Source organism: Morone saxatilis, unplaced genomic scaffold, assembly GCF_004916995.1.
Source record: "Morone saxatilis isolate NCDOM2014 unplaced genomic scaffold, NCSU_SB_2.0 Contig1, whole genome shotgun sequence".
NCBI classification, from domain to species: domain Eukaryota; kingdom Metazoa; phylum Chordata; class Actinopteri; family Moronidae; genus Morone; species Morone saxatilis.
Genome location: NW_023339651.1, coordinates 11911200 through 11937737, shown reverse-complemented (window position 1 = coordinate 11937737; position 26538 = coordinate 11911200). Strand labels below are relative to the sequence as shown.

The following is a 26538-nucleotide window of genomic DNA, read 5'->3' as shown; positions in this document are numbered from 1 at the left end:
TGCAGGGAGGAATGCACACACACATTCCCCTCAGAGGCATGAAACTGCTCGGATCTAGTGGTGTAGATGGGGAAACACCCACCGTTTGTGCAATGAGGAATGTTAGGATTTACACAAATTGTTTTTGGGCGTTTGAATAAATAACATCTGACTGTGTTGAAGAACAGTTCTCTGTGTGTGTTCTAGCAGCTAGAAATTAGAATAAAAAATACAGAGAGGAGGTTTATGATTACAATGTGAACAATGTTCCACACATTCTGATTTCTCCAGATATTTATCAAAACACAAAAACAGGCTACAGGAGAAAAAATCGCAGTTATTATGGATAAAACGATACTTGTTGAATGTAGGCTAGACGCTGTATTATTATTATTATTTTTCTTTTAGAGCTGGCCAATAATTAACAATAACAATGCTCTGTTATTAGATAAAGGCAGAATAAAGCCACCAAAATACAGACATATACACAGACACGGTTAATACTCACTTGCTTTTGGTTCAGGTTCGTTTCGAGTGCGTGCAGAAACACGCACATCAAGCTTAAAAGATCAATCAAAATGTAGTTTTCTTTGTTAGATCGCTCTTTCTTATGATTTCAGAGAGTATCCAGTTTCTCGCAGGCATTCAGTTGATGTTTTTTCCCCCCCCGATTATAATAAATCAGAATAGGATTGCGCGCGTCTGTTGCTGAAAATCTCGTTTTGACACCGTTATTGCCGAATGTTACTTATAGCTTATGGTCATGCTGATGATGGCAAGGGATGAGTCTTTCGGATGAAATGAAGCAGAAGTCCCCCTGAAAACTGGCTCTCTCTTTTTTTTGCTATTTCCCTCGATTTCAGAGCCCCTCTCCCACCTCTTTGTTATTGCCAAAAATAATTGCCAGCCTTTGTTACAGTGTCTCTACGCTTCCAGGCGCAGGGTGTAGCTACCATTCAGCTCTTCCTCTGTCTCCCCCTCTTCCAAATGTTTCAATGGAGATGCAGCCTGTAGACACTTCTCTCTCTTTGCCTTTCCCTCTCTCTGAGCCTCTCTCTCTGTTCCTTTGGAGGAGCGTCACCTTCTGCACTATTTATTTCCTCAGACGATACATGTGGGCGGATTAGAGAACAAGACAGAGGGGTGGGAGGACCCCGGTGAATACAGAGGCTAATTTTCTCATATGGCTGCTGAACTTCATAAATACATATGCTGTTAAAAAAAAAAAAAAAAAGAAGAAAAAAAAATACACACGCCAGGGCTATAAGAGGAAAGATTGTGTTGGTGTATTGCCATCTTTTTAATTGGTTCTTTTTCTCTTTCTCCCCCCCTTTCTCTCTCTCTTCCCCACTTAGCCTACATTGCCCACACATGCTCACTCTGCTGGACGGACGCACAAACACCATTTTGTCTACAGGTTTCCAGCCTTGACTTTGGCTTGGCTGACATCAGCAGTCATGTGGTAGCAGAGGAGCAGGTGGGTTATATATACAGAGTCAGGAGTAATATGTTCATTAATAGTAATGAGACTAATAATAATAAGAAGAAAAACACTGTTGATTGTGTTATTTTTGCTCTCTATCCTTAAAAAATCTGAACAGACCTGTCTATCTTACCTTTTTTTTCCTGAAAAAAGACAAGCTGCAGGAACAAATACCAGATTATTCCAGGCTCATTAAGAACTGTAAGTGTCTGAGGCTTAAACATACACAATGACTTATTATTTTAGCATTTTGAATTGCAGACACTGTTTTTGCTGGAGGCCTTCTGGTCTGAGTCTTTTTCTAGTGGAGGTACAATGATCTGCAATGTTGCTGATGCACTTATTGGCAGCAAACTCACAATGAGTTTGCCTCGTAAAAATTACAACAGTTCTAAAAGGACAAAAGGCTATTGCTTAGGTAGCATTTGCCTTTGACCACACAATGTTCTTGTAAGAGCAAAGTGCGGACAGAAAAAGGATGATTAAAAGAGACACAGCGAGAGGGGAGCTAATTTATAAGCGCATTTAGAATTAGTAAAAGGAGATTGTGTTGCTGGCAAATTAACTATTTAAAACTACAAAAGGTCTGTTTTCAAATAGGTCTGGAGAATAATTGTATTTGCTGCACAGATCTACAGCCTCCAACAACCTCACTGGAGAAAAAAGGTGAACAAACTCTACCAGGATAAAGGTCAGGCTTCTCCGTGCTAAATACATAATCACTGTATCTTCCTGCAAAAGACCTCATAACTCAGAAATCACTTTACTTTAACATTTAATATGCTTAATATGTGCACAAATAGAGGCACTTAATACAGACACTCATCCCTAACTGTTAACTGTAAGTTACTCTGAGCATGAGCTGCATTCATATAGGAAAAAAATTGGGCTTTTACAGCTGCTTTTTCTCTGTATGTATTTTGTATGTCAAATATTTAGGAACCAAGTCTCACCTTATGTGGCTCCCAACCAATGTCTCTACTAACTGTGCGTTTTAGAGCTGTTTTCTGCACCCTCAGGAAACAATGCATAACTCTATTCTGCACTATATCACTCCTTGTTCATTTACAACCCCCCAAACCCCTGCAGCACCGTCTAGGATCGGTCAAATACAAGATTTATACAGGTGTTGTACTCAATAAATTCTTTCATATTTCAAGCTGTTGAAACAGTAACCATCCCAGCAAGTCTGTAGTGTTTATACAGTATCTATAGCATTTAGCATACAGTTTGTTAAAGGTAACCAATTTTAACAACATTTCTACCATGCTAATGGCTAAATGCTAATATCAGTATGTCAGCAATGTTTACAGTGTATTCAGCAGGTGTTTAGTCTTTTAGGTTCACCATCTTAGTTTAACATGTTAACATGCTAACGTTACAAATTAGCACTCGTAAATGTGATTGTCATTTTTGCAATGGACAAACTGGAATTATTATTATTAGTTCTTAAGACATTTCCACAATCGCCCCTCATAAAGGCAACGTCACCCTTAACATCACCACACCAGAACAGATGCAGCAGGAAGTCATCCACAGAAAGAAGCTGACAGTGTTTCTTCATCAACCTGCATAAATACTGAATGTTCAACTTTGTTCGTCCTAAGAGTCAACACAGACACATCCACAGTTAGTCTCTTGGCGGCAGCATTCTGCAGCTCATGCATAACAAAACAGAGAGCAGCAGACTCGAGGAGACATTGTGTGGTGACGAGAAGATTTGGAATAAAAAGCAGATTTGTGATGATGTCCTTAGTCTCGTCGGTTCACCATTATTTCCAGTTATAGTTATTATCTTTATTGCTAGTGTGCATTGTATATATTAGATGAATAAAAAAGTATTGCAAGGAACAACAAACAGCCTATGATAGATACTGTATTTGCTGTATATCTATCATGTACAGTACATTTGCACAGATGGAGACTGTACTGTAAGGTAAACACAAAAGATTGCAGCCTTGAGGATGCAAAGACTGACTGACAATGAGAAACTGGTGGTTCAATAATCTGTATTGATGTTGTCCTTCACTAATAAAGAAACAGTGTCCACTGACTTGGTCGACAGAAATGAAAAATGTCACTCCAGGTTTGATGACACCTGAAGTGATCTTCAGTTCTGTAACATATTTTATGTTCAGTGGATCCACAGGGAGATAAAATTGGTTTTGGTGCGAGAACTAAATAAGACACACAAATCAAACATTGAAGAGCTGCTGCTCATATGCTGCGTGTTTAAAACCCACAGACCACACAGCAAATGTCAATATTGACTCTAATTCGAGACAGTAGTAGTATGGAAGACATTATATTGAATCATAAACTAAGTGCCATGTTAGCAACAACAGTAATGCCTCCAATCCTGTCATTAGATTTGTTTAACGAGTGGATGCAGTCCCATTACCATGTTATTTCCAGCACTGCAGTTATTAGAAGGAAAATTCCAACAAGCTAAGCTCTTTCCTGATTAACTGAATAATTAAAAGACATAGATACTATAATATTATTAGAATGTAAGCAAAACCTTCATTATCTTTTCAACAGTCTTACTGAGACCATCATTTTATAACAATAAAATTGCAGTTCTGACACACAACTGTATATGATGTTCTCCAAGACTCTGGATATACATAAAATCATAACACAGACCTTAAAATCGTCCCAAAAGGCACTGAGGGAAGGGTATTGCCGGATGAGATTGAAAGATGAATCAGAAAGATTTAATTTTCCATCAATATCTGAGTGAATAGATGAGTTCTGTTCTTTTCTTACCTGCGAGGCATCACAATATGCTGCATGTTGGGAGCACAAGTACGGATTGAGCAATGGATAAATAATGACTGCAACACTGTATGGCTAAATAAACACTCCTCCAATTTTTTAGAAATCATGTCACTACAATAAATCATTGACTGAGTTTTGTTATTCAGATTTCCTGTAAATCGTTGGCAGGAGTAAAAGTCTGGATACAATAAAAAATATTTGAGTCAACAAGACATCCCTGTGGGGGCCTCATCCGGTCTGTTTTTTTCATTTGAGCTGTAACTGAGCAGTTTCTATTGTAGTATAAAGTTCAGAAAAGGCTAAAGCAAATTATACTTTGATTGAAAAATGTGGTAGTGTTTATCTGAAAAGCCAATGTAGGACCAATATCCAATCAAATAATGGGCAATGAATCCCTAATTATTCCTGATTAGTCATTCAGTGCACTGAGAGTTTTTTCTTTCAAGGTTTTATTTTGTCTGTCAAGAAAAAACTCTCCTGATACTTTCAGTTGCCGTTTGCAGTTGCAGTTTAACTAAAATTAATGTAGTCTAAACAATAAATCCAAACGAATTATATGTAGAATAACAATAGTTCAGCCAATATGTTATGTTGCAACAGAGAATGTCCAGAGAATAAGGATTGCAACACTGTACCTAAATAAACGTTCACAAAATCACATCCTTACCATCAATCATGGTGAGTGTTTTTATTCAGATTTCTTGTAAATAGTAGTGGGTTTCTCAAAACTGGGATACTACAAAAACTTAATTATAACCAGGAAACATAAGCATGTAAACACATTCACTGATATAAATGTGGAGGGACATTGTTGAACTTACAAACTGTAAACAGACATAAAACATATTGGCTTGTTAAATTGTGACAGCAGGAAACTGAGAGTGAGAATGAGAGACCCTTGCATATTCATTATAGATTATTTACATATTACAATAAGTTGAGCATGTTTTGAAGTCCATTGTTTTAGCATAACAATGCACATTCATACACACTATTGAAAGTATGGATAGTATGGTGTTATTTGCTATGGGTTGCATTACTGTATTCATGTTATTATGTCCAACCTTTAATGTTTGATTTTCATTAAATGTATCTACTGTATATTCCCTGGAAATGTGAAAAGTTTTGGATGACAACAATAAACAGATATGGGCTCTCAGAACATCGATGGCACATGCTTATGTGGTTATTTCTGGTGAGGTAAATAATAATAAAAATAATGCTAAACTTTACAAAGCACCTTTTCAAACCCAGAGTTACAAGGTGCTGTGCAGTAAAAAAAACATTAGAAAAACAATAAAACTACAAACATTCAGAGTATAAAACAAGAAATAAGAAAATAAAATAGATAAAAATAAAATAACAATAAAAACACATTACAGAATAAAGCGAGTTTTTAGCAGCTTCTTAAAGCTATCAACTGATTCTGCATTTTTTATAATGAAGGAAAGGTGGTTCCAGATGGTGGAAGCCACAACTGCAAAGGCTCAATCACCTTTGGTTTTAAGTCTTGATTTTGGGACCGCCAGAAGGCCTTGGTCAGTAGATCTCAGACATCTCATCGAGGGCAGAGGACACAGTAACTCAGAAATATAAGGTGGAGCCAGCCCATACAGTGCTTTGTAGGAGAATTTTAAAATAAATTCTACATTTGATGGGTAACCAATGTAGATTGGCCACTACTGGAGTGATGTGTGACCTGCGACTTGTGTTAGTGAGAAGTCTTGCAGCTGCATTCTGGACCAGGTGCAGGTGGGACAATGAAGAATGACTTAGGGTCATGAACAGCGGATTGCAATAATCAAGATGAGAGGAAACAAGATTGGGACAAAAAGATTTTTTGAGGGTTGCTCAACACTTGCTGCTAATGGACCAATACCCTGTTGAACCTTTCCAGAAATTCCCTCAGGGCCAATTATGAGGACATCTGTTTTGTCAGGGTTAAGTTGGAGGAAGTTGTCTGACATCCAGTCCTTAATGGCTGTTAGGCAGGCTTGAAGGGTGGAGAGTTGGCTAAGGTCGTCTGAATTTAAAGAACTGTGTATCGTCCGCATAGCAATGATAGAAAATACTCGACTAATTAAGCAACCTAGGGGGGAGCATGTATATGGATTGAATCTTGTGGCACTCCACAGGACAGCCGAGCAGATGAAGAGACATGATGATAAATAGCAACAGAAATACTCCTATCTGATAAGTAGGAGGCAAACCAGTAATGGGCAGTCCCTGTTATACCTGCCTATTGCTGAAGCCTATTTTGGAGGATAGCGTGGTAAATCGTGTCAAACTTAAGTTTAGCAGCAATAGGACTGAACATTGCCCAGCATCTGCGTGCATTAAAATATTAACTAAAACCCTGAGCAGGGCAACCTCAGTACTGTGCCTTGGCCGGAAACCAGACTGGAATTGATCAAAGGCTTCATTGGTGTCCAGAACCTGTACAAGATGTTTATAGACAACTCTTTCTAGGACCTTAGAAATAAATGGAAGTATGGATATGGGTCTATAGTTACTGGGGAGCAATGGATCTAGGTTTTTTGAAAGTGGCTGAATGATTGCATGTTCAAAATAATCGTGCACACAGCCGGAGCTAAGGGAGTTATTCACAATAGAGAATATGTATGGTCGTAAAAAGCTAAAAACATCAAAAAGAGAGGTCGAAACAATGTCGAGAGAACCTGAGGATAAAAGCATTTGAGAAACAGTGGCTGTAAATTCATCCAAAGAGATTAGGTTAAAATGGGTCAATACAGAAGGGACTATCAGCCCCAGGTGTACAGGAAGCTGATATTTTAGACCTAAGTTATTGACTTTTTCCACAAAGAATGCTAGAATCATTTCACAGTCAACATTTGAGAAAACCAGTACAGGCGAAGTGGCAGGGTTCACCAATCTGTCAATTCTGCAAAACAAGGCTCTAAGATTATTCTTATTAGAATCAATCAGGTTCGAGAAATTAGCAGTCCTTGTCTCTTTTATTTACTTATTAAAAGATGAGAGTAATTCCTTCATACGAATGAAATGAACCTCCAAATTGGTGCTTTTCCCTCTGCGCTTAACCTTTATACACTCTCTTTTAAGACAGCGTATGTCATCATTGATCCAGGGGAAGATTTAACAGAACAAGAGGATTTCTTTTTAAAAGGAGCGACAACATCCAGGGCTGACAAACAAAGGTTATTGAACGAGCAGACTAGATCATTGGTCTGGGCAGGGAAAGCTATATCCTTACTTAGGTCTGCAAAGACAGCGGTGAATAAGTCCCTTAGGATAAAAGTGTTATTGCAGACTGACCTTGCGTTCATTATAGCCATCTTAATCGGACTGGATTGTAATGACTGACGGACTAATCTGGATCAGGTTAGTGCTATTCACTGGAGATTTTTGAAAAGGGACACATTTCTTTGGTTTTAGGTTGTGATAACAGAGATTAGTGATCCAGGATCTAAATAACCAGTCTGAACTGGAGGGTGATGAACCGGAGAGAGTGATGAAGCCAGGGGAGGACAGTAGGTAGCTAGCACAAGAGATTCTGTCTTGAGATGACACGGGAAAGTAAGAGGGTTGTTTCAGAGTGGGTGTGTCTAAATAGTCATACGTGTGTAGAGGACAGGACCTAGCTGTTTCGAAAGCAGCGTAAAGTTCAGATAACAAAAAATCTATAAAATAGATTATTTTAAATTCAACTAATCTAACTGACTCAGACTTCAGACGATCTTCTTCTCATAAACCCAGACTGACTGGATAATGAACGACTCTCTTCTTAAGGCTCCCTCTTTAAATGGTGTCTATTAGCGTTTATTATTTATCAGTGTTACAACCCCCCAATCTCTCACTTGTTCCTCCATGTTAAGATCTAAGCAAAGTGGCCTCGATACAAATACAGGTGAGGTCCAACATCATCATGATCAGTCTTGGATGCTTGTAATTTTCTGATAATCTGCTGACTTTTAGTTTAGCAATCACTTTGAAATCCATAATATATTTTAAAATATCACAAACCAAGCAGCTTTTCAATTACAGTTATTTTTTTCCACAGAGCTCCTGTGTTCATAGTCTCACAATAAATAGTTTTGTGGTTGTCTTTATTACGCTTTCTATATGTTGTATACAGTCTTTAAATGTTTAACCACCAGGGGGAGACATAACAGTTGATGAACTGCTTAACATCTGCCAGCCTGGCATCTGACAAGCTTCACATCGAGCTTGATTTAGAGCCTGGGGACTGCACACCAAGGGCGTCAGCTTCAATTCAGCAATGTGGTGCACACTGTGTATCAACCTCTAGGCAGCAACTCACACTGACATACCTCTGGCACACAGGAAGCCTAAATACTTTACTTCATCACCATCACTCAAACAAAAAAGCAAAATTAACACCACATAAAAATGTTGGCATAGATGAGCTTGCGTAAGATAATGCTAAATTTGATTAGAACTCAGTTGGTGGGTTCCTTGTAAAAATGCTTTATAATGGTATAATTAAAGGAACAGTGTGTATGAATTAGTAGGATCAGTGTAATTGCAGATCGCAACTTGCTCACTTAGACTTTTCTAAATGCAAAGGACCAACTACAGTGGCCGTGAACAACACAAATGCCTTTATCTAAAGCCATTGTTTGCTTTGTCTTTGTCTCTAACAAAAACATGATCCCTATATTTAGGTGATTTTACACTAATGGAAACATGGTTATGCATATTATATTTAATTTCTGCCAATAGAGCCTCCTAAATGTTACCACTTTTATATAAACAAACCTGGGCAATGTACATTTGCAAGCATATAACGTAAGCCAGTTCATCCTTCTAAAACTGAAGGGCACCTGGCCCTCTCTTGGGCATCTATCAAAAAAGTGGCTGCCCCCCCCCCCCATAACATAAGAACTCAAGTAGACCCCTGACCCTTCTGACCAAAATTCTGTTAATTTGGGACCACTTTCTCCATTAAAAATGGGCAGCAAATCTTGTTGACACACTGCGGGCACACAAGAAAATCGTAATCCCTCACTCTATGACATGAATGGAAACACAAAACACATACTTATACACATACTTATATAGACTACGCAAATATGAAAGGCCCCAATCCAAACAAGTCTTGCAAAACTCAAGCGTGGGGGCGTCTGAGAACGCCTGGAGGTAAAAAAGGTTTAACTTTGGCTGTCAATAAGCAATAAACAAATTTTTAACAATTAACCCTCTATTTCTCTTTTTTTAATTCATACTTTTAAAAACATACAACTTTTAAGGCAACCAGGAATCAAATTATTACAAACGTGAGACAAAGAACAATTCATACAACACCGGAACCATAATCCAAAAACAATATGCCTTGTGTAAGACAAATAGTTTCTTTCTGGAAGTTCTCATGAGCACTCAATGGAGGAAGTTTGATGTTGCAAGATTTGAAAACATCCTTCTGATTTCTGGGAAAAACATCTGATACATAACAAGTGTTCAACATCTGCTACTTTTCAATGTCTCCTGGTAGCTGTTGTCTTCCAAAAGCAATCCCCAAACCTCTGATCGTTTCAGTCGGACAGGCTCTGATCCAAGGACAAAAGGTCCTCTTGCAGTTTTGATTTCAAAATCCCACTTAATGTTTTCCTTTGTTCTTGGGAAACTTGGGCTTTCTCTCATTCTTCTTGTCTGTGTCTTTGTTTTTGTTTTTCTGGCTGGCTTTAATCTCTGCTTCCCACTGTTTTTTCACCAGAGTGTAGAGCCTCATGGTGGCCTGTGCATCTTGGACCTGGTAGAGACAGCCAAAGAGTGAAAGGTGAGATGAGTACAGGATGCTCTGTTGAGTTAAAAGTGTTTGTTGAGAACTGTGTTTCATGTGTTGATGACTTACGGATGAATGTTCACCCTGTTGGACATTGACGTTGAGTATTTCTTTACAAAGGAGTTTCAGCGAGGGTCGACCACTCTAAAGAATAGAAAGAAAACAATCACATAATAAAAAACACTGGTCCACACGCACATGGTTTGTCAACTATAAAAAGTATCTCGTACCTTCACAGTCTTCTTAAAAGGTTTGTACTTCTGAGTGTCCCTGATTTTCTTTTTTGGATGATCCAAGAGTAAAATCTGAAAACAGGAGTTTACGATTGGTTTATAAGCGCTTACATTTATTTAGATAATTATTTCAGTTCCCTCTCAGATATTATATCCAGGCTACCTTTAAGTCATTGTGTATGGCGTGTCCAACCACTATTCTCCCTTGCAGGATCTCAGCAACCTCCCTCTGCACAATCTTTACATCCTCTCCTGCAATGTGGATGACAAATGATGGAGTTAAAGTACATGAAAAACACATTAAAGCAATTAAATCATGACACGTTTCAGTTCCTCATTGCAACTACTTTCGTGACTCACCATCTTTGATGTCCTCCGGTCGGATGCCACTGAAGGCTGTCCTGTAGTCCGTCACCTTCTCTGTGGGTTTCACGTATTTGTCATAGATGCATTTCCCAAACTGGTTCACAAGGGACACGCGAGCCAAGATGCTCTCCTCTCCGCCAGGACCGACTCCCACCATCTCGCAATCAATGGCCACGGCTCTGGTGAGGCTAAAAAACATATTAAGACAGTTTTATTCATGTCTGTCACTTTTGCTGGATTGGTTGTATCATCATTGAAAAGTGTTTTTTAACTCTTTCTTCTAGCACTAAACATAAAAACAATGTATCCATCCATTTATATCTTATATATATATATATATTTCTTTTTATGTATTTTATGGCCACTAAAGGCAGCTGTAAATGCAAATAGAATCATTATTAGCTTTTGTAAGCTGATTCTAAAGATGAAGGAAAAATTAACAATTGTATACCACCAAGAAGGCATTTGGAGTTTTATGTCACTGCAAGTTGATTTTCATGCTGTTACAAACTACATGGAAACCAATGTCTGTCTGGACAGTAAAGAAGATCCATTCACCTATCTAAACCAGTATGATACGCCAGGGAAAATAGTTGTCTGACATTAGATAAGAGGATTGATACCATTTAATATCTGTTTGTTAAATATAAGGCTAATGGCTATCATATTATTGCAACTATTCCTCTTAAATTTCTATGGAATAACAAAAAGTCCAGAATTTCTTACAGGAAATTAATCATTCCCAGACACAGGTGGGGGATTAGGAGTTCCAGATGTATATCAGTATTATCTAGCATGTAATGCAAAATATCCACTATCTTGGGCTTATGAATGCGACTTTCCAGTAAGTAGCTGGGAGTGTTCGGAAAAATCAACTATATCCGGTAATAAGATCATATCCTTGGCGTCATTGTGGTATAGTCTAAGAACCCCACCCTTATTGGATAACACCATGATTAGTTTTTAATGCTGGCATTATAAGAACCTCACAGCTGGAGGACGCACTTTAGGTGACAAAATGTGGGAGAGGAATTCTAACTGTCGGTCAGATCTTTAGCAATAAAATTGTGTCTTTAAAACAACTACATTCATCTTTTTTTAAACATATGCACAACTATCCTCTGCCATAAATAGGAAATGCAAAGAAGGAGCTGTGCCAGCTTCATGTTTAGAGCGGGATCAGCTTCTTAAGAGGGCTACCTTGTCACGAGGGACAGTGTCAAATATTTAGCATATTGAGCATATATCACCCCTGTTAGATTATCTAAGATGGATGATGAAGGTTCATGTTGGTATAATTGTGGTAAACAAAGCACGTTACTCTGTCTACTTTGGGACTGTCCAGCTGTCAAAACACTCTGGGCGGAAGCAATATCCCTCATGTCCGATGTTTTTAATGTTGAATTCCCAATATGTCCCGCAGCATGCCTGCTAGATCAAAGACTAAACAACAATGTGGGAAGAACTGTTAACCGGCTCTGGGCATTGGGTTGCTCCTCGACTAAAAGACTAATCCTTTAAAACTGGAAGGAGCGGGCGCCCGGTTAGCTCAGTGGGTAGAGCAGGCGACCCATGTACTGAGCCATCCTGTGCAGCGGCCCAGGTCGAATCCGACCTGCGGCCCTTTGCTGCGTGTTCATCCCCTCTCCTCTCCCCCCTTTCCTGTCTGTCTTAAGCTGTCACTATCATAAAGGCAATAAAAGCCCCCAAAAAAGGAGCAAAAACCTGGCTGCTTTTTTTAAGGACTCATGGCTGGGGAAATATTCGGATTTGCTGAACATGGAGCCGGCTGCCAGCCTGTTAATGGACTTTGATAAGGGACTGGAAGACCACTGGGACACTGTTCACAAGTCTAAATAAATCAATAAATATAAGGCTACAGACAGCAGCCAGTTAGCTTAGCTTAGCTCAGCATGAAGACTGGACGCAGGGGGAAACAGGAAGCCTCTCTCAGTCCAAACGTAGTGACTTCCTGGAATCTTGTCGTCACTGAGGTTGCCACGCAACCAGATGAGACTCCAGGAAGTCAATAATTTGTGAGCTTTAGAGGTTCTGGCATAACGTCCACAACACTGCATTCAGACCGGTGTATATGCTGCATCCATTTCATTCATTCACATACCTTTGGAGGATTCATTATAGATGTGTGTTTTTAAGTTATTATAATAGTCATTACACTTTTAACAGTATGACATGGAGTCTCTTGAAGCACATCTGTGGGTCAAAGAGTGGACACTTTATCGCTCACCCCTCGAAGGCTTTCTCCTTGACCAGGGCGCTCTCTGTGTCCTTGTTCTTCTGAACGCCCTGCTTCTTCCTCATGATGTCTGCTGCCTCTGCTCCCACTGTTGCCTCAATGTCGTCAGGGTCTACATCATCAAACCAAAGGTCCGCTCTACAATAACACAGGAAAACATTATTAGTAGGCACAGTTGATCTTGACCTTAGTATTAGCAGATGTTAGGGCCGTATACGTACTCTGTAGGTTTCGTCTCTTCAGCCACAGATTTCTTCTTTTTGGCCGCCTGCTCGCTGTTTGACTTCCCACTGTCCTTTTTCCTTTTTGGAGCAGCAGGCTGTCTTGTCTCTGAGACACCTGGAACATCCACGTTGGCCCGAGAGTCCTTGGGGACAACACTGTTAGGAACCGGTTCATGCTTCACTTTTTTCTCCGCGTCTGTCGGCCTGGGACAGACATTGTTCTTGTAAGTATTTTTAGAAGAATTTTCTTTAGCCTCCTTTTTCTGCAGAGCCCCGTTCGGGTGTTTTGGTGTCACCGGCTGCTTCTTCTCTGGTTGACTGACCTTTAGCATCTGTGGAAAGTTGAGAAAAGTTGTGAATAATCTTGAAGTACTGAATGTGAAGAAACTCTAATACACAGATATGACATGTACACATACAAGCTACAGAGACAGATCAAACTCTTTTAAACGACAAACCTCTTGTAATGTTTTCCAGTTAGCAGAGAACTGCTGGGCATCTTTTGGAGGCAATGTTTGCTGAGTTTTAGCTTTTTGTTGGTCCTTGGGTGGAGGTTTCACCTTCCTGAACTTCTCTTTCATCCACTCTTTCCTTTTCTTTCTCGCTGTGTTATTTGTTTCTGCAGATTTGGGTCTTTGTGATTTAGCAGGCGAGTCCGTCTTCTTTGCCTTCACCTTTGACATTTTGGCCACTTTAGGGGGAATAGTTTGCATTATTTGTCTATTAGTGTGTGAAGTGTGTGAAGTGTGTGAAGCGTCCTCGGCCACGCTGGGCCGTCACAGCTCCGTCACTCGGTTACCAGGTAACGTTCAAAAAGTACCGGTTGGTACCGTCTCACCAAGAAGTGTTTCCCCGGAGACAGTTCACCATGTAGCGGCACAGACGCAGAGGAACTGTTCGGATACTGTCCTCAGCTGCTGAGATAAAGCCCAGTCGTACAGTCCAGGTGCTGCAAAGCCATGCTGAAATGTGTATTTCCGAAGGGTGTACCAGCCAAATGTGTCCGGTAACAACATGAAATGGTAACCCAAACGCGCCCAGTAAGCTATCAAACGACCACGGTGTCGTTTTTTTTTTTTTTTAAACTCACGTCCACTGCAACTTATATATTGTATGAAAACGTTTTAAAATAGATGTTTTGCGGTTTGTTTTGCTTCTTATTCGAAATGTGGAACGCCTTTCTGAAAAAACGTTTCACATCGGACCGAATATCACATCGGACATCGACGGTGTTTGTTTGACAGCTGCAGTGTTTTGGAGAGTGTCACAGTTTTATCAGAAATTGTAGTTATAACGTCTTTTTAACTTATATTACTCTTTAATTTGACTTTTTTGATAAATGTGTTAAAAAAAAAAGTTGGAGTTCAGTTTAACGTTAGCACTAGTTTTTACTGCTACATGAACCAAAGCTGTACGTATTAACAGGTATGGAATTAATAATAGGTATAATAATTATTAACTCGAGCTAACTTTGGGTATGAAGCATTATATATTCCTTGAATTGTGACACTTCTGTGTTTGTTGTGCTTTCAGATTATGGTGGAAAACTCTCCCTCTCCTCTGCCTGAGAGGGCCATTTATGGCTTTGTTCTTTTCCTTGGCTCCCAGTTTGGCTTCAGTAAGTGATATATAGTCATTTCACTCTTCCAGTATTCAAATATTAAACATGAAATGGGAAATACAGCTGAGACATTGAGTGTGTATGCATTTTAATGTTCAGTACAACGGCATAGACGTTATTACAGTGGCCTAAACAAAATATAGCCTCAATTTATTCTTCTCATATGGTTTTATCCAACACAGCAAGACACAACTGCGTAAATAAAAAAGGAAATATTAAAAGTAATATCATTGGTTTCATAGGTGAAATAAGTCATGTGAAAAGCTTGTTTGCAAAAAGAATTGGCTAGAAACCTTTAAAAAAAACAAAAAAAGGTGAGGATAACAGTCTAATTCAGTTGTTGCCATTGTTGTCGTATATATGTAATTCTGCTGGATTTCTCTTTTGCTTGTGGTCAATTAAAAACCTGTCACAAATATAAAACAACACATTTTATATATTTATGTGACATGCTGTGAGAAGTAAGCCATGCTCAGTTTTTAAATAAAATACAGTGACTATTCATTCAATTTACTGAAGAAGAAACATTGTTTATTTTATCTGTGTCTGCTTTGGTTAAATACTCCACAGGTCTACTTAAAACTTTCAAAATTCAGACACAAACACACACACAATGAGTCAGATGTAGCCATTCAACACACACACTGTCCGGTTATGATGATTGCTTTTGTATTAACACTGGCAGTGTGTGTGTCCAATCCTTGATCCCCCAGTGTGAAACAGTGTGAATAGGTATTCAAACAAGAAAACCCGTCAACCATATCTGCAATATGACATCTACTTTCTTCTCTCCACAGTTCTGTATTGTTTGTGGGCATTTATACCAGAGGAGTGGCTTCATTCAATAGGACTCACTTACTGGCCTCAAAAGTAAGTAGAAATGTATGATCAGAGAGCAGTTCAATAACAAGTTCCCTCTCTTCACAGTTTAAATACATATTTAAAATACATAAGAAATATTCAAATGAGAAGTTTCTGATCTGTTAACTTATACATGTTGTCGTTTGTAGATATTGGGCCCTCGCTGTGCCGATTTATCTGCTTGTTGCAATAACCATCATGGCGGTGTTGCTGTTCGGAGTCAACATGAACAACACGGCTCCACTCGACTCCGTGGACAACATCACAGGTGAGGACGTTAAGCTAACTGTGACCTGCTGGTTGGACTGCTGACAGTTTGGACTACAGAGTCTGCTGATATTAATACTGGAATGAATGTGCTGTACAACACTTAAATGTGAAGAGCATTTTCTCATGGTGTTCCCAAACTTCCCGACCTTAACACCCTTGAATGTCTCCTTTCGTCACAGATGTGTATGCTCAAGGCCAACGGACAAAAGACTGCCAGAAGGGAGGAATACCCCGACTGAAAGATGTTTCCATTAGCGAAGTCAACAAAATGTTCTATTTGTCGCCCAAGCAATAACAAGCAGAAACTGATTTTAGCTGGAGGTATATGGCAGTAAGCTGCTGCAAGAAATGCAACGTGGTCAGAAAGATTTATTTAAATTAATTTACATTTTCTATATTGGACAAAATAATTGCCTGTGTTCATATTAATAGTAACGATATGTTGAATGTGATGTAACACAATATCACAAACAACCTATTGTCAGTTCAACTTGTTCACTGGATGAAAAAGGGAGTAATAATAAATGACATTTTTTATATATATATGTGTTGCGTTTTGTGCAATAATTAAACATTTGAAAACATTGTTATCATATGAAATAAATAAGCTTATTATCAGAATCACTGGCCAGGTATGTACACACATACAAGGAATTTGACTCCGGTTTTTACGTTGCTCTCCATGTACAAACACAGACTAACAGCATAAATAAACAGGACTTAACAAAATAGACATAAACTACTATTTACAGTTATACATAAACAAAAAATAACTATTGTAGACAATAGTACAAGAGGATGCTGAAATAAATATTCACATGCAGGTTTCTTTATGTGTATGAGATACGTGGATATGACAGTAAATACAGTACATTCAGTATATGCAGTATGCACAGCATGGGTAGATGTATTTGGATGATTATGTTTATGTTTTAAAATGGAAAAATAAACAATAAATAGTTTACAGGTGCAGTAGTAGAGAAACTGTTCCTGTGTCTGTTTGTTGTTGCGTACAGAGCTCTGTAGCGCCCACCAGAGGGGAGAAGTTGGAAAAGGTTGTATCTGTTTTCTGCCTGTTTCCTGTCTCTGGAATTAAACTGGAATTTGATATATTTATATACACAATAATCCTGTTAAATTTTGAATTTTATAGGGGAAGAGTTTAACCTCGGTGTCCACTGCTAGACATTTACGAGTGAAGCTGCAACAAATCACAGCTTCTGGAGCAGTTTAGTGCCTGACTAAAATGTTCTGATTCAAACCTATGACATTAAATAGGCACTAAACATACATATACAACAATACATATATCTGATTGGTCTAAATCACAACCGGAACTGCAACATAGATCAACAATTCAATCTGATCTTTTTTTTCCAAGTTAATATATTTTATTTTTTTATTATGGTGTGTTCATTCCATTTCCTCTATTTCACGTTTAGTTCCCCCTCGGGTAATAAAAAGCTTTTGGTTTATTATAGCTAAAGAATTACTATACATTTTAAAACAGAAACTCAGTGTTCCTACTTGTTATAATTGCATTTTTACAGAGAGGGGAAATCAGACCTTCCTTCCTGTTCATGGGATATCACAAGGGACGATATGATAATTGTTGATTAACAACAACATAAACAATTATCTGTACATCACAAGCATATTGAAACAATTAAACCTGTCAACCACACTGGGATTTTGATACATATGCACTGCTCAGGAGCACTTCCAGCCACAGACTAATCCAGCCCAGTGCTTCAAAGTGCTTGGGAGGCTCATTTGTGCCATCAGCCCTCAGACTCCACAACGCCACAGCACCTCCTACCTCCGCTGAGACTCTTAAACCGTCAAGCACAACTCTTTTTAATATTTTAGAAACATTGCACATGTACACAGGCATACAATATTCTACTTCATTGTATATAGTGTATATATTTTATAGTATTTTATAATCTTTCTTTAGTCTTTGCACTACATTCCCCTGTACTGCTCTGCCAATTGGAATTTCTCCTACAGGTGTAATATTGACTGATGTTCTGATATCTTTAGTTTCGTCCCCAAGCAACTTCAGAATCGGATCACTTTATTGCACAACTAAAACAGCAATTAGTTGCTCTAAATACACTTGCACACAGTTCAAAGAACACATGACAGGAAAAGATACGTGTAGCTGTGAAGAAGGAAACAAATATGTAAATATATAGACACACACTGTAAACAGCAACTATTTTTATTTATAATACAAATAGTAAAAAAACTAAATATCGAATGCACATCAAGGTTTTGCATGCGTGTATGTCTATATACAATGTGCAGAATTTATATTCGACAGTGATGGATGATATGTATGTGTAATAAATTATAGATGCAAGTAGGGATTTTCCACTGAAACCCTGTTCCTGTCCACCGGGTGGCGATAACGAGCAGCTTTGCGCAATGACTAACTCTTAAAGAAGAAGACCGTGCTTCCATGCTCCTCGCTACTGTTTACCATTTGTGTCCCGTGCAGTGATCTTTGTCGGACAGCTACATTGAAACGCACCGCGGCGGTACACACACACACACACATGGCCTTCGCTCTGCCGGTGTGGCTCGCCGTCCAGGAGGAGCTCCTCGGACAAGGCGAAGCGGACAACGGGGCTCCGAGTTGTTTCGATGACTTCGACGACGAGGCTTTGTTCCAGATGTTCCACCTCACCAGACCCTGCATCGCCTTCATCACTGACGCCGTCCGCATCCGCATGAAGAAGGTCGCGCTGAAGAAACCCGCACTGTCCGTGGACTCGATGGTCATGGTGACGCTCAACTATTACGCACACGGAGCCTCCTCGGCCGCCGTCCTGAAGGGACTCGGGCTGAGCCAGAAGGACTGCCAGTCACTCGTCTGCACGGTGTCCGGGGTGATCGCGGGGATGTCCGATCAGTTCATCTCGTTCCCACTGATCCGGGAAGCCAAAGCCAATGTCGCCTTCAAGGTGAAGAGGTTCTGTGGGATTCCCAACGTGCTGGGCGTCCTGGCTCCGGCGCACTTCAAAATCAGAGCCTCTCCCTATGAGAAGGACACTTTCAGGTCTTTTGTCAACACTTTGGGGTACACATCGGTCGTGAGCCAGATCATATGCGACTCCGATGGCAACATACTGAGTGTAGAGAAATGCTGTGTGGGCAGCACGTTTGAGCAGGAAATGTGGGAGTCGTCCTTCAAAGGAAGGGAAATGGAGGAGGAATTGCACGGACCGTATTGGGTTATTGGTAAGATGTGTGTGTATGCTGAAAGGTACAAAGAGCAGATCGATGTGAGACCCATTTCATGTATTTACTGAAAACACATACAACCTACTCCATTACCTCCCAGTCAATAAACACAGACAAACCCATTACACATAAAACATATCAAACATAGATATTTTGCTTTATATCTTCCGACTTTATGCCTCACAAAACAAGTAATAATGCCCAGTGTTATGTAATATCTTAACTCACTTTACTTTAAATTGCTTTAAAGTGTATGTCCCAGTCTTTCACAGCAATTTGAATTTACTCAGTTGTTATTAAATCTCAATGACAATTGTCTCCGAAGTCCCTTTGCTGATGAAGACCACGATATGTGGTTGAAATTTCTGGGAAAAGCTCAAATATTTTTGACAAACTACTGTTTCCAAGGTCAAGATTGAACTTCCCCATGCAATAATGTCATAAAACTGATATTTTGTAACTATACCCATGTGGTGCAATCATATTTTACAACCACTCCTCTATAAGATTATTGGTACTTTCAGGGTCCCTATTTTAATATGGAAATCATGAACGTCCTTTTAGTGTCTACTCAGCTCTGAAACACATTATTGCTTTATCATCTTCTAAATAAAACATTTCCATCTGGTATAATCATGCTGGTTTCCTTAGTGTATGTGTACAGATGAGTTAATCAACTTTACACAATTCATTTTTGGCAAGGCTGAGTTGGACTCTCACAATCCATACTACAGATTTACTTTCATCTGTATTATTTAAACTCCATACAATCTTTAGGATTAACATTTCAGTGGTCTTGTTTCTCTGATGCTGCATTAACTGCACTCTCCCGTGTCTTTCTTAAAGGTGGGAAAGGCTACCACTTGAGCAAACATGTCTTGACTCCTGTGTCACAACCTGCAAACGACGACGAGGTCCGCTTCAACAAGGCCCACGCAAAGATCCTCAACGTCATGCGAACGACGCTCGGCTCCATGAAGAGGCGTTTCAGGTGTCTGATGCAGCTTGGTTTTGCACAAGAAGGCTCTCTGGACAAAAAGTCCAACATTATCAAGGCGTGCAGTGTCCTGCACAACATCTCTAAGAAGTTCTCCGTCCCTCCCCCGCCTGTAGCTGGTAAAATTGAGCCGCTGCATCCAGGCAAGCAGCATTCAGTGCCAGAAGAGATCAACTCTGAGGCCCTAAAAGCAAGACAGGAACTCATCCATATTAACTTCTCTGATGTGTCCATTAGCGAGGACGCACCGAGTACAGGCACCACAGAGGAGGATGTGTGAGCAGAGTGAATGTCATCTGCTCTAGGAAGAGAAGAGGATCATCGATATACTGACATGTTAAGGACATCCGTTGGAACCTAAACCCAGATTATAATGTGAGAGTTACACACAGTTTGAGTCAAGTTGCTGTTTCTATCAGTTTGAAACTGACGTGTGAATGAGACAGCACGACAGGTTTTTCATTTCCTTTGCAGTTTTTGTAAAAACTCATTCAGGTATTTTTATTAATAAAAAATATTTTATTTATATAGATAGTAGAAATCATTCTTTTCTGACTACATTTTCAGAATCTTTCTAAATGTAATTTGAAAACATTCTTCGGTCACCTGAAGTGTTCACATAGTTGTAATAATAATAATAAAACACATTAGACATATGCAAGACAAAAAATTAAGTTAAATAAAATCTTAAATGTGCTATGCATTTACAGTAAATATATAAGACTTCAATGTTTTCATATTTACAGTCATATTTACGGTCACAAAATATAGCATGTAGACTTTAGAATTCGTTTTTAATTAATTAATCTGCAATATTCCCACAATATTGTTTGGTTTAGGCATTTTTGTGAAACTCTCGGAGTGCAGTGGCATTGGCATATATCATGTCTACATTCTCATATATGTTCTCTTCAGTCTTGTCATTTGGCTGCAGACAGTCCATGATGCATTGGTGCAGGAAGACGTACTGTGACTGAAAAGAAATAAACCACAATGTCCGGTCATTTAAAAAGGAGAACTTTGGGTGTGTAGGGAGTGCCTACGTACATATTGTGTCTGTCACTTCCTTGTATGTGGTATTGCCACAGGGTTAAAGGGTTACATAATGTTAATGTTCACAGGCCTCAGAACTTCTTAATAATGTAGCTTTTGTGCTTGGACTTATTATAATTAACTGTCACAAAGAATATAAATGTGCATATAAACATACACCTTAGAGCAGTGCAGCCTACATTAATGTAACTGAAAGCACAACTTCAGTTCTTACTCAAAGTATTACATAGCATGTTTTATGGCAAGGTGTGGCCCTTACATATGAACAGCACAACCCATGATCGAAATAATGTTTTACTTTGAAATGAAAGACTTTCGAGTAAAAATTGAAATGGGACAGGAGAAAAGACCATTTCAGACACATTTCTATAGGACTACATGAACATCTATGCTATAGTGCTTGTACTGTTTCACCAGCTATGGGTACCTAACTAAGGAAGTAGTAGCTCAGCCATAAGCAACTTGCGGTCAGTTTTACCTCTGTCTGCACCATGTGTGGTCGACTCAGTCTCATCTTGTGCACAAAGGCATTGATGCTCACTGCTCTTTCTTTCTCTAGCTGCTGAAGCAGCACATCCAGGGCAATGATAGTGCCTGTCCTCCCCACTCCAGCACTAGGAGAGAGACATACAGCTAAAGTTAAGCAGTTAGTGTACAGGTATAACCAGGGCGTCACCAGGAAGTCCTTGTGGTTATTTAATCATATATCATTGCAGTAAGCTATTCAGTTGACCATTGTTACCCTAATGTGATTTAAAGTGCCAAACAAATGACTCCAGACCACAAGCACTCATTCTTTACCTGCAGTGAACCACAGTCGGTGTTCCAGCCCCTTCTCTCTGTATGTGCTGTCTCACCAGTCCTCTGAACTGGATCAGGATTTCTGTGCCCTGTGGGACTCCATGGTCAGGCCAGGCAGTGAAGTGAAAATGTTTCACCGTGCGCTCCTCTGATTTGTTGCTCTGAAGAAGATTCACATAGAGGAATTTAAACACTGTAGGTCTATGTGTTGAACAAATATAGTGGCTGGTAAATAATACTTGAAATCATCACTCATCGTCATCCTTATAAACAAATGTGTACAAATTCAAACAAGCTTCTCTTACGGACATTTACAGTAAAATACTAATATGTTTCTGTACACAGAGGTAGACACAGTCCCAATTTTGAGACTTGAAAATACATTAATACTAAACTTATTCAGTTAGACCATAACAATTTGAGATGTTTCGTACATGTTTCACACTAAATTCCCTCAGTGTCCAGTTAGGTTCCTGCTGCTCAGATCTCATGGTGACCAACAGCTCTCCATAATGGCAAGACTCACTGTCTCTAGGCCAGTATTGTTCACACTTAGTCTAGGAAAAGGAAAGGAGGAAGTTATAAACCACAAAGTAATGGCAATGAACAACAGTCCTAGACCTGTCCGTTCTTTGTGGGGGACCTAAAAACTCACAAAGAACTAGAGATTAAACTGTGACCATTTCACAGAACATTAGCTATAAGAACAAATGGTTCATAATGGCTCACTAATTTTTTTAAAATCTGGCAATAAAAGATTATCAGATCTCCCTGCCAACTCACCCGTCCTCCCTCAGTGCAGTTGGTTACCATGACGATACCTTTCACTCTTTGTTCCCAGATCATTGTCCAGAAATCATTGACAGTGTTGGGCAAAGGACCCTGAGTGGCAATGTACTCTCTGTTGCTGCTGTAGCCCTGGGAAGCAATTTTCAAAATGAATATGTAGACTTATCTAGCTTTTATATTTACTACATTGCTTAGTATGAAATAAAACAACATTTTATGCGCATGAAATTACACAAAACAAGCATAAATTGCTAGATGCCAAATGCAAACATTTACTTGCAACTGTGGCAACTTCACTCAAGATATTTTAAAAACCTCACTCCAGATATTAAATGGTGCAAGATTCTCAAATATGACCTTTCTGACTAAAGGACTAAAGTTCACTGCGTTGTGGTGTACAATAATTACAGAAAGAGCTTTATTAAATTGTGAGTTATCAAGTAATACCTACTGGCATGTAACTGGCATTAATGTAGTCGGAGGTCACGTTGGGATTTGATGTAGTTAGCTTCACCCGACACCAGTCATCTAGGATAAGAAAACAGGATGGTTTAACTGCATTGCACCACAACAGCCACGACAATAATGAGTCAGTAGATCTGGAGCATTTAAGTCTCTCTTGCTTGTGATAGCGTGGTCCAACAGTCATAGGAGGGCTTACATGGTAGGACATTGGTGAAACGATTCCTTGCTTTGTTCTCAGGTAGAAGAGCTTCCTTTCGTGTCTGCTCCGTACCAACAGGACTGAGGGTCTGCATGGCAGTTGGCAAATGACACAGTATGCGATTGAGACAACGGAAAGCAAAATAAACAGTACAATAACTATACACGTGCAGTTTTACAGTCCTTTACAGAAATAGGAGACATAGAAGTGGAAAAACGTTTTGATGCACCTCATATTCCTGGCTGAAACCTCGGTTCTCATCCGCACTTAATTGTGAGAAGTGGTCTGGGAATTTTTCTACAGAAATGACTCTGAAAAAAACATAAGTGTATAATTCATGTCATGTTGTATACCTAATGATATGTAATATTTAAAAATAATATTTAATGCATGCATATTACAGAAGAAAAATTGACATTACTCATAGTATAGTAGGGGACTGAGAGTGGTGTTAATATAATGAAGAGATAATAAAATGTGTACTTACTTGCCCTTTTTATTAGGAACTTTGGAACCACCAATAAACTGCTTTTTTCTGCTGATGGAAAGGACAAAAAGAGGTTAACTGATTTGAGATAGATAATGTAACAATAGTCACTGGGGCGGTACCAACCTGATAATATCTGGTCTTTTAAGGAAAATGAAGACAGCCAGACAGACCAGGACAATAAAAAGCAGCACAGCAAATACTGACCCCCCGATGACTCCTACAGGGAGTAAAATATGAATTAAATATTATGTGACATAAAGTAGATACTCAACGCAACAGAGCAGTCTCTATTTATCTGTTTTGCCACTAAACTTAAACTTTGAAATGTATGGTGTAAGAAAAATGCAACCACAAACAGCACAATAATGAGGAAAAAGTGCTAATATATTGCTATAATGCTAATATAGAGTCACATACTCACCCCTTGGATCAGTGGGACATGAAAACAAAAACCGTTGACTCCTTACAGTACCAGACAGGGAAGCTATAGACAATGTGTATGTTTTGGCAGGTAGGAATCCATCAATTGTCATTTGTCGTTTGTCTGCACCAATTTTGTACGGTTCTGGTCGTCCACTCACATTCACTTCCACTTTAGTCCAGTGACCATGAGCTTCATTCCAGGCAACAAGGACAGAATAGCCAGCTGCCCAATATTTACAGTGCGCACTTAAATCTGGAGGAACTGAGTAAAACAAGTGGGAAAATGCCTTTACAGTACAATCACAAACAACACGATTTCTATACTGAACACAGATTTGATCAAAATGGCCTATATTTAAATCTGTACTCGAACATAACAACAAAACACAATGATAACAAAGTAATGTATGTTTTTAAACAATTTATTCAAACAGTTAGTAATTCCAAATAAACTAATTCAAAACTATAATTATAATGAATTAATAATTTAAGCCAGTCATTCCAGTTTTACCAATGTGAGGATTTGGTGCTTTTCTCTGTTTTATATGTACACTGAATATTTGGGAGGTTTGACTGTTTGCCAGAAAAGAGCAACTTGAAGACATTACCCTGACCTGTACTAAAGGGCATTTCACATTTTGTGATGTGTTAAGTGATTAATCTTTTAATTGAATTATTAGACCATAAATAAATTAATTGATACTAAAAAAAATAATTATACTAGCAGCCAATGCAGTGATAAAGAAACAGCTTATTAATTTGTGGTATGTAAATAAAAGGTATTTTCAAATAATAAAAAAAAATGTACAGGGCACCTTTCACTATTATTATCATTAAAATGCTCTTTAATCTTAAAATATAGATTAAAAAAGTTAAACATTATTTATGTTTTATATGCAGACCAATATTCAGTTTATGTGGAAAGACAGATTTGTACTTACTGATTGTCAGGCTATGGCTACACTGTGGATAGATTTTGGAATTTCTTTCATACACAAGAGAGACCTCATAGGTTGCACCGGGGTAAAGGCCAGTGAATGACACATTGCTACCTCCAGTGCTGATGTGACGTTGTGATTTATTAATGGCTGTTGCATTCGTGAACAAGCCTTCAACCATTCCTTGGATCGATGAGTTAGTAACATGCCATTGGACAATGGTACAGTTTATGCCTGAAATGAATGAGAAAATAATTGCAGACAAAAGCCTTTGTTTGTTAGTTGTTAGCACATCATTCAGTAAATTAAATATTAAATCAAGTTTGCCGGAACTTGAAGGGAGTTGAAACAGGACTTAGTTATTTATTTATTATTCATATAGAATAATATTTACTGACAAGAGTTTTGTATATACCTGTTACTGTGAAGTCTTTATATGCAGTGCTGTTGAGTTCAGAGAACATTGTGATCACAGTGAATGGGTACTCAGTTCCAGGCTGGAGGGATGTCACTGGTTGTGAGATAACATTGTTGTGTATCTTTGTGTGAAACTTAAAATCTTGACCATTGATTTGGAGAAGGTAGCTCCAGTCTTTATCCACATCCACGTTCCACTGCAAGGTTATGTGAGTCACAGAGCGTTCAGTCACATTGACCAAAGTCACCATTGAGGGAACTGATAAAAAGGAAGAAAAAAGCCTTCACTCACCACCAAATTAAAATAATTCACACACACACACACACACACACTGTATATCAATCTGAATACATTTGGATGAGTCTGGAAAGAAATTTGAAATAAAAGTCTTCTAAGAGTTTTAAAAAATACTGTCCGAGTGTGAGTAATAAATATTTCCAGTAAAATGTGTTTTACTGAAAAAAAGGTTGCTATATGAGAGGAAAATCCACTTACCAGTGACTGCAATGATGCTTTCTCCTCTGCTTCTTACATTTACAAACACAGTGAAGAGAGTGAAATTGTATTCAGTCCCACTTTTGAGATCTGAGATTGTCACTTGAGGTTCCTCTGATGCAGTGACATTTTTCTCCCCTCCATCAAACACAAGTGTATAGTTGTAGATCTCATTCACTTTATTCCACTGCAGAGTTATACTGGTCTCATTTTGTGTAAGTGTTCCGATCTCCTTTACATTAAGAGGAGCTAAGTTGTAAAAAGACATGGAGAAAAAACTATAACAAAATGTAATTTAAAAAAAATACAGAATATTTCCAGTAAAATGTGTTTTACTGAAAAAAAGGTTGCTATATGAGAGGAA

At 38.8% G+C, this 26538-nt stretch overlaps 5 protein-coding genes across 8 annotated transcripts in view; 2 read left to right on the top strand and 3 right to left on the bottom strand.

Annotated features, from left to right (window-relative positions):
* The window catches only part of LOC118335607 (potassium voltage-gated channel subfamily C member 1-like), a 53061-nt gene extending 48678 nt beyond the window's left edge, over positions 1–4383 (bottom strand). For 2 of the 3 annotated variants that reach the window (XM_035671986.1, XM_035671995.1), the window contains exon 1: positions 4232–4383. In XM_035671986.1, coding sequence (XP_035527879.1) covers positions 4232–4368 — 137 coding nt within the window. In that variant the 5' untranslated portion in view covers positions 4369–4383. Of the gene's footprint in view, positions 1–487; positions 1048–4231 lie in introns of those variants that run through there. The other variant, XM_035672005.1, reaches the window with a different exon arrangement.
* A 5058-nt stretch (positions 4384–9441) lies between these two features.
* Positions 9442–14106, bottom strand: rexo4 (REX4 homolog, 3'-5' exonuclease). The gene is made up of 8 exons (XM_035671274.1): positions 13564–14106; positions 13103–13437; positions 12873–13019; positions 10619–10812; positions 10422–10510; positions 10256–10330; positions 10095–10169; positions 9442–9992 (listed from the first exon to the last, which is right to left on the bottom strand). Exons 1-8 carry the CDS (start codon positions 13816–13818, stop codon positions 9840–9842), a joined length of 1323 nt encoding a protein of 440 aa, XP_035527167.1. The 5' UTR covers positions 13819–14106; the 3' UTR covers positions 9442–9839.
* A 215-nt stretch (positions 14107–14321) lies between these two features.
* On the top strand, positions 14322–16402 carry pigp (phosphatidylinositol glycan anchor biosynthesis, class P). The gene is made up of 5 exons (XM_035665414.1): positions 14322–14530; positions 14639–14723; positions 15524–15596; positions 15737–15855; positions 16037–16402. The coding sequence occupies exons 2-5, from the start codon at positions 14642–14644 to the stop codon at positions 16150–16152; spliced, it is 390 nt and encodes a 129-aa protein (XP_035521307.1). The 5' UTR covers positions 14322–14530; positions 14639–14641; the 3' UTR covers positions 16153–16402.
* Positions 16403–18213: 1811 nt separating this feature from the next.
* On the top strand, positions 18214–20631 carry si:dkey-197c15.6 (putative nuclease HARBI1). The gene is made up of 2 exons (XM_035668711.1): positions 18214–19103; positions 19953–20631. The coding sequence occupies exons 1-2, from the start codon at positions 18419–18421 to the stop codon at positions 20381–20383; spliced, it is 1116 nt and encodes a 371-aa protein (XP_035524604.1). The 5' UTR covers positions 18214–18418; the 3' UTR covers positions 20384–20631.
* Positions 20632–20725: 94 nt separating this feature from the next.
* LOC118333159 (receptor-type tyrosine-protein phosphatase H) overlaps positions 20726–26538 on the bottom strand; it is a 7881-nt gene continuing 2068 nt past the window's right edge. Inside the window, exons 4-17 of one of the 2 annotated variants that reach the window (XM_035668690.1) lie at positions 26175–26384; positions 25677–25937; positions 25265–25495; positions 24322–24585; positions 24024–24117; positions 23898–23948; positions 23640–23721; positions 23408–23498; positions 23198–23274; positions 22741–22875; positions 22392–22514; positions 21958–22118; positions 21635–21770; positions 20726–21076 (exon numbers count right to left, since the gene is read on the bottom strand). In XM_035668690.1, coding sequence (XP_035524583.1) covers positions 20939–21076; positions 21635–21770; positions 21958–22118; positions 22392–22514; positions 22741–22875; positions 23198–23274; positions 23408–23498; positions 23640–23721; positions 23898–23948; positions 24024–24117; positions 24322–24585; positions 25265–25495; positions 25677–25937; positions 26175–26384 — 2054 coding nt within the window. In that variant the 3' untranslated portion in view covers positions 20726–20938. The remainder of the gene's footprint in view (positions 21077–21634; positions 21771–21957; positions 22119–22391; positions 22515–22740; positions 22876–23197; positions 23275–23407; positions 23499–23639; positions 23722–23897; positions 23949–24023; positions 24118–24321; positions 24586–25264; positions 25496–25676; positions 25938–26174; positions 26385–26538) is intronic. The other variant, XM_035668700.1, reaches the window with a different exon arrangement.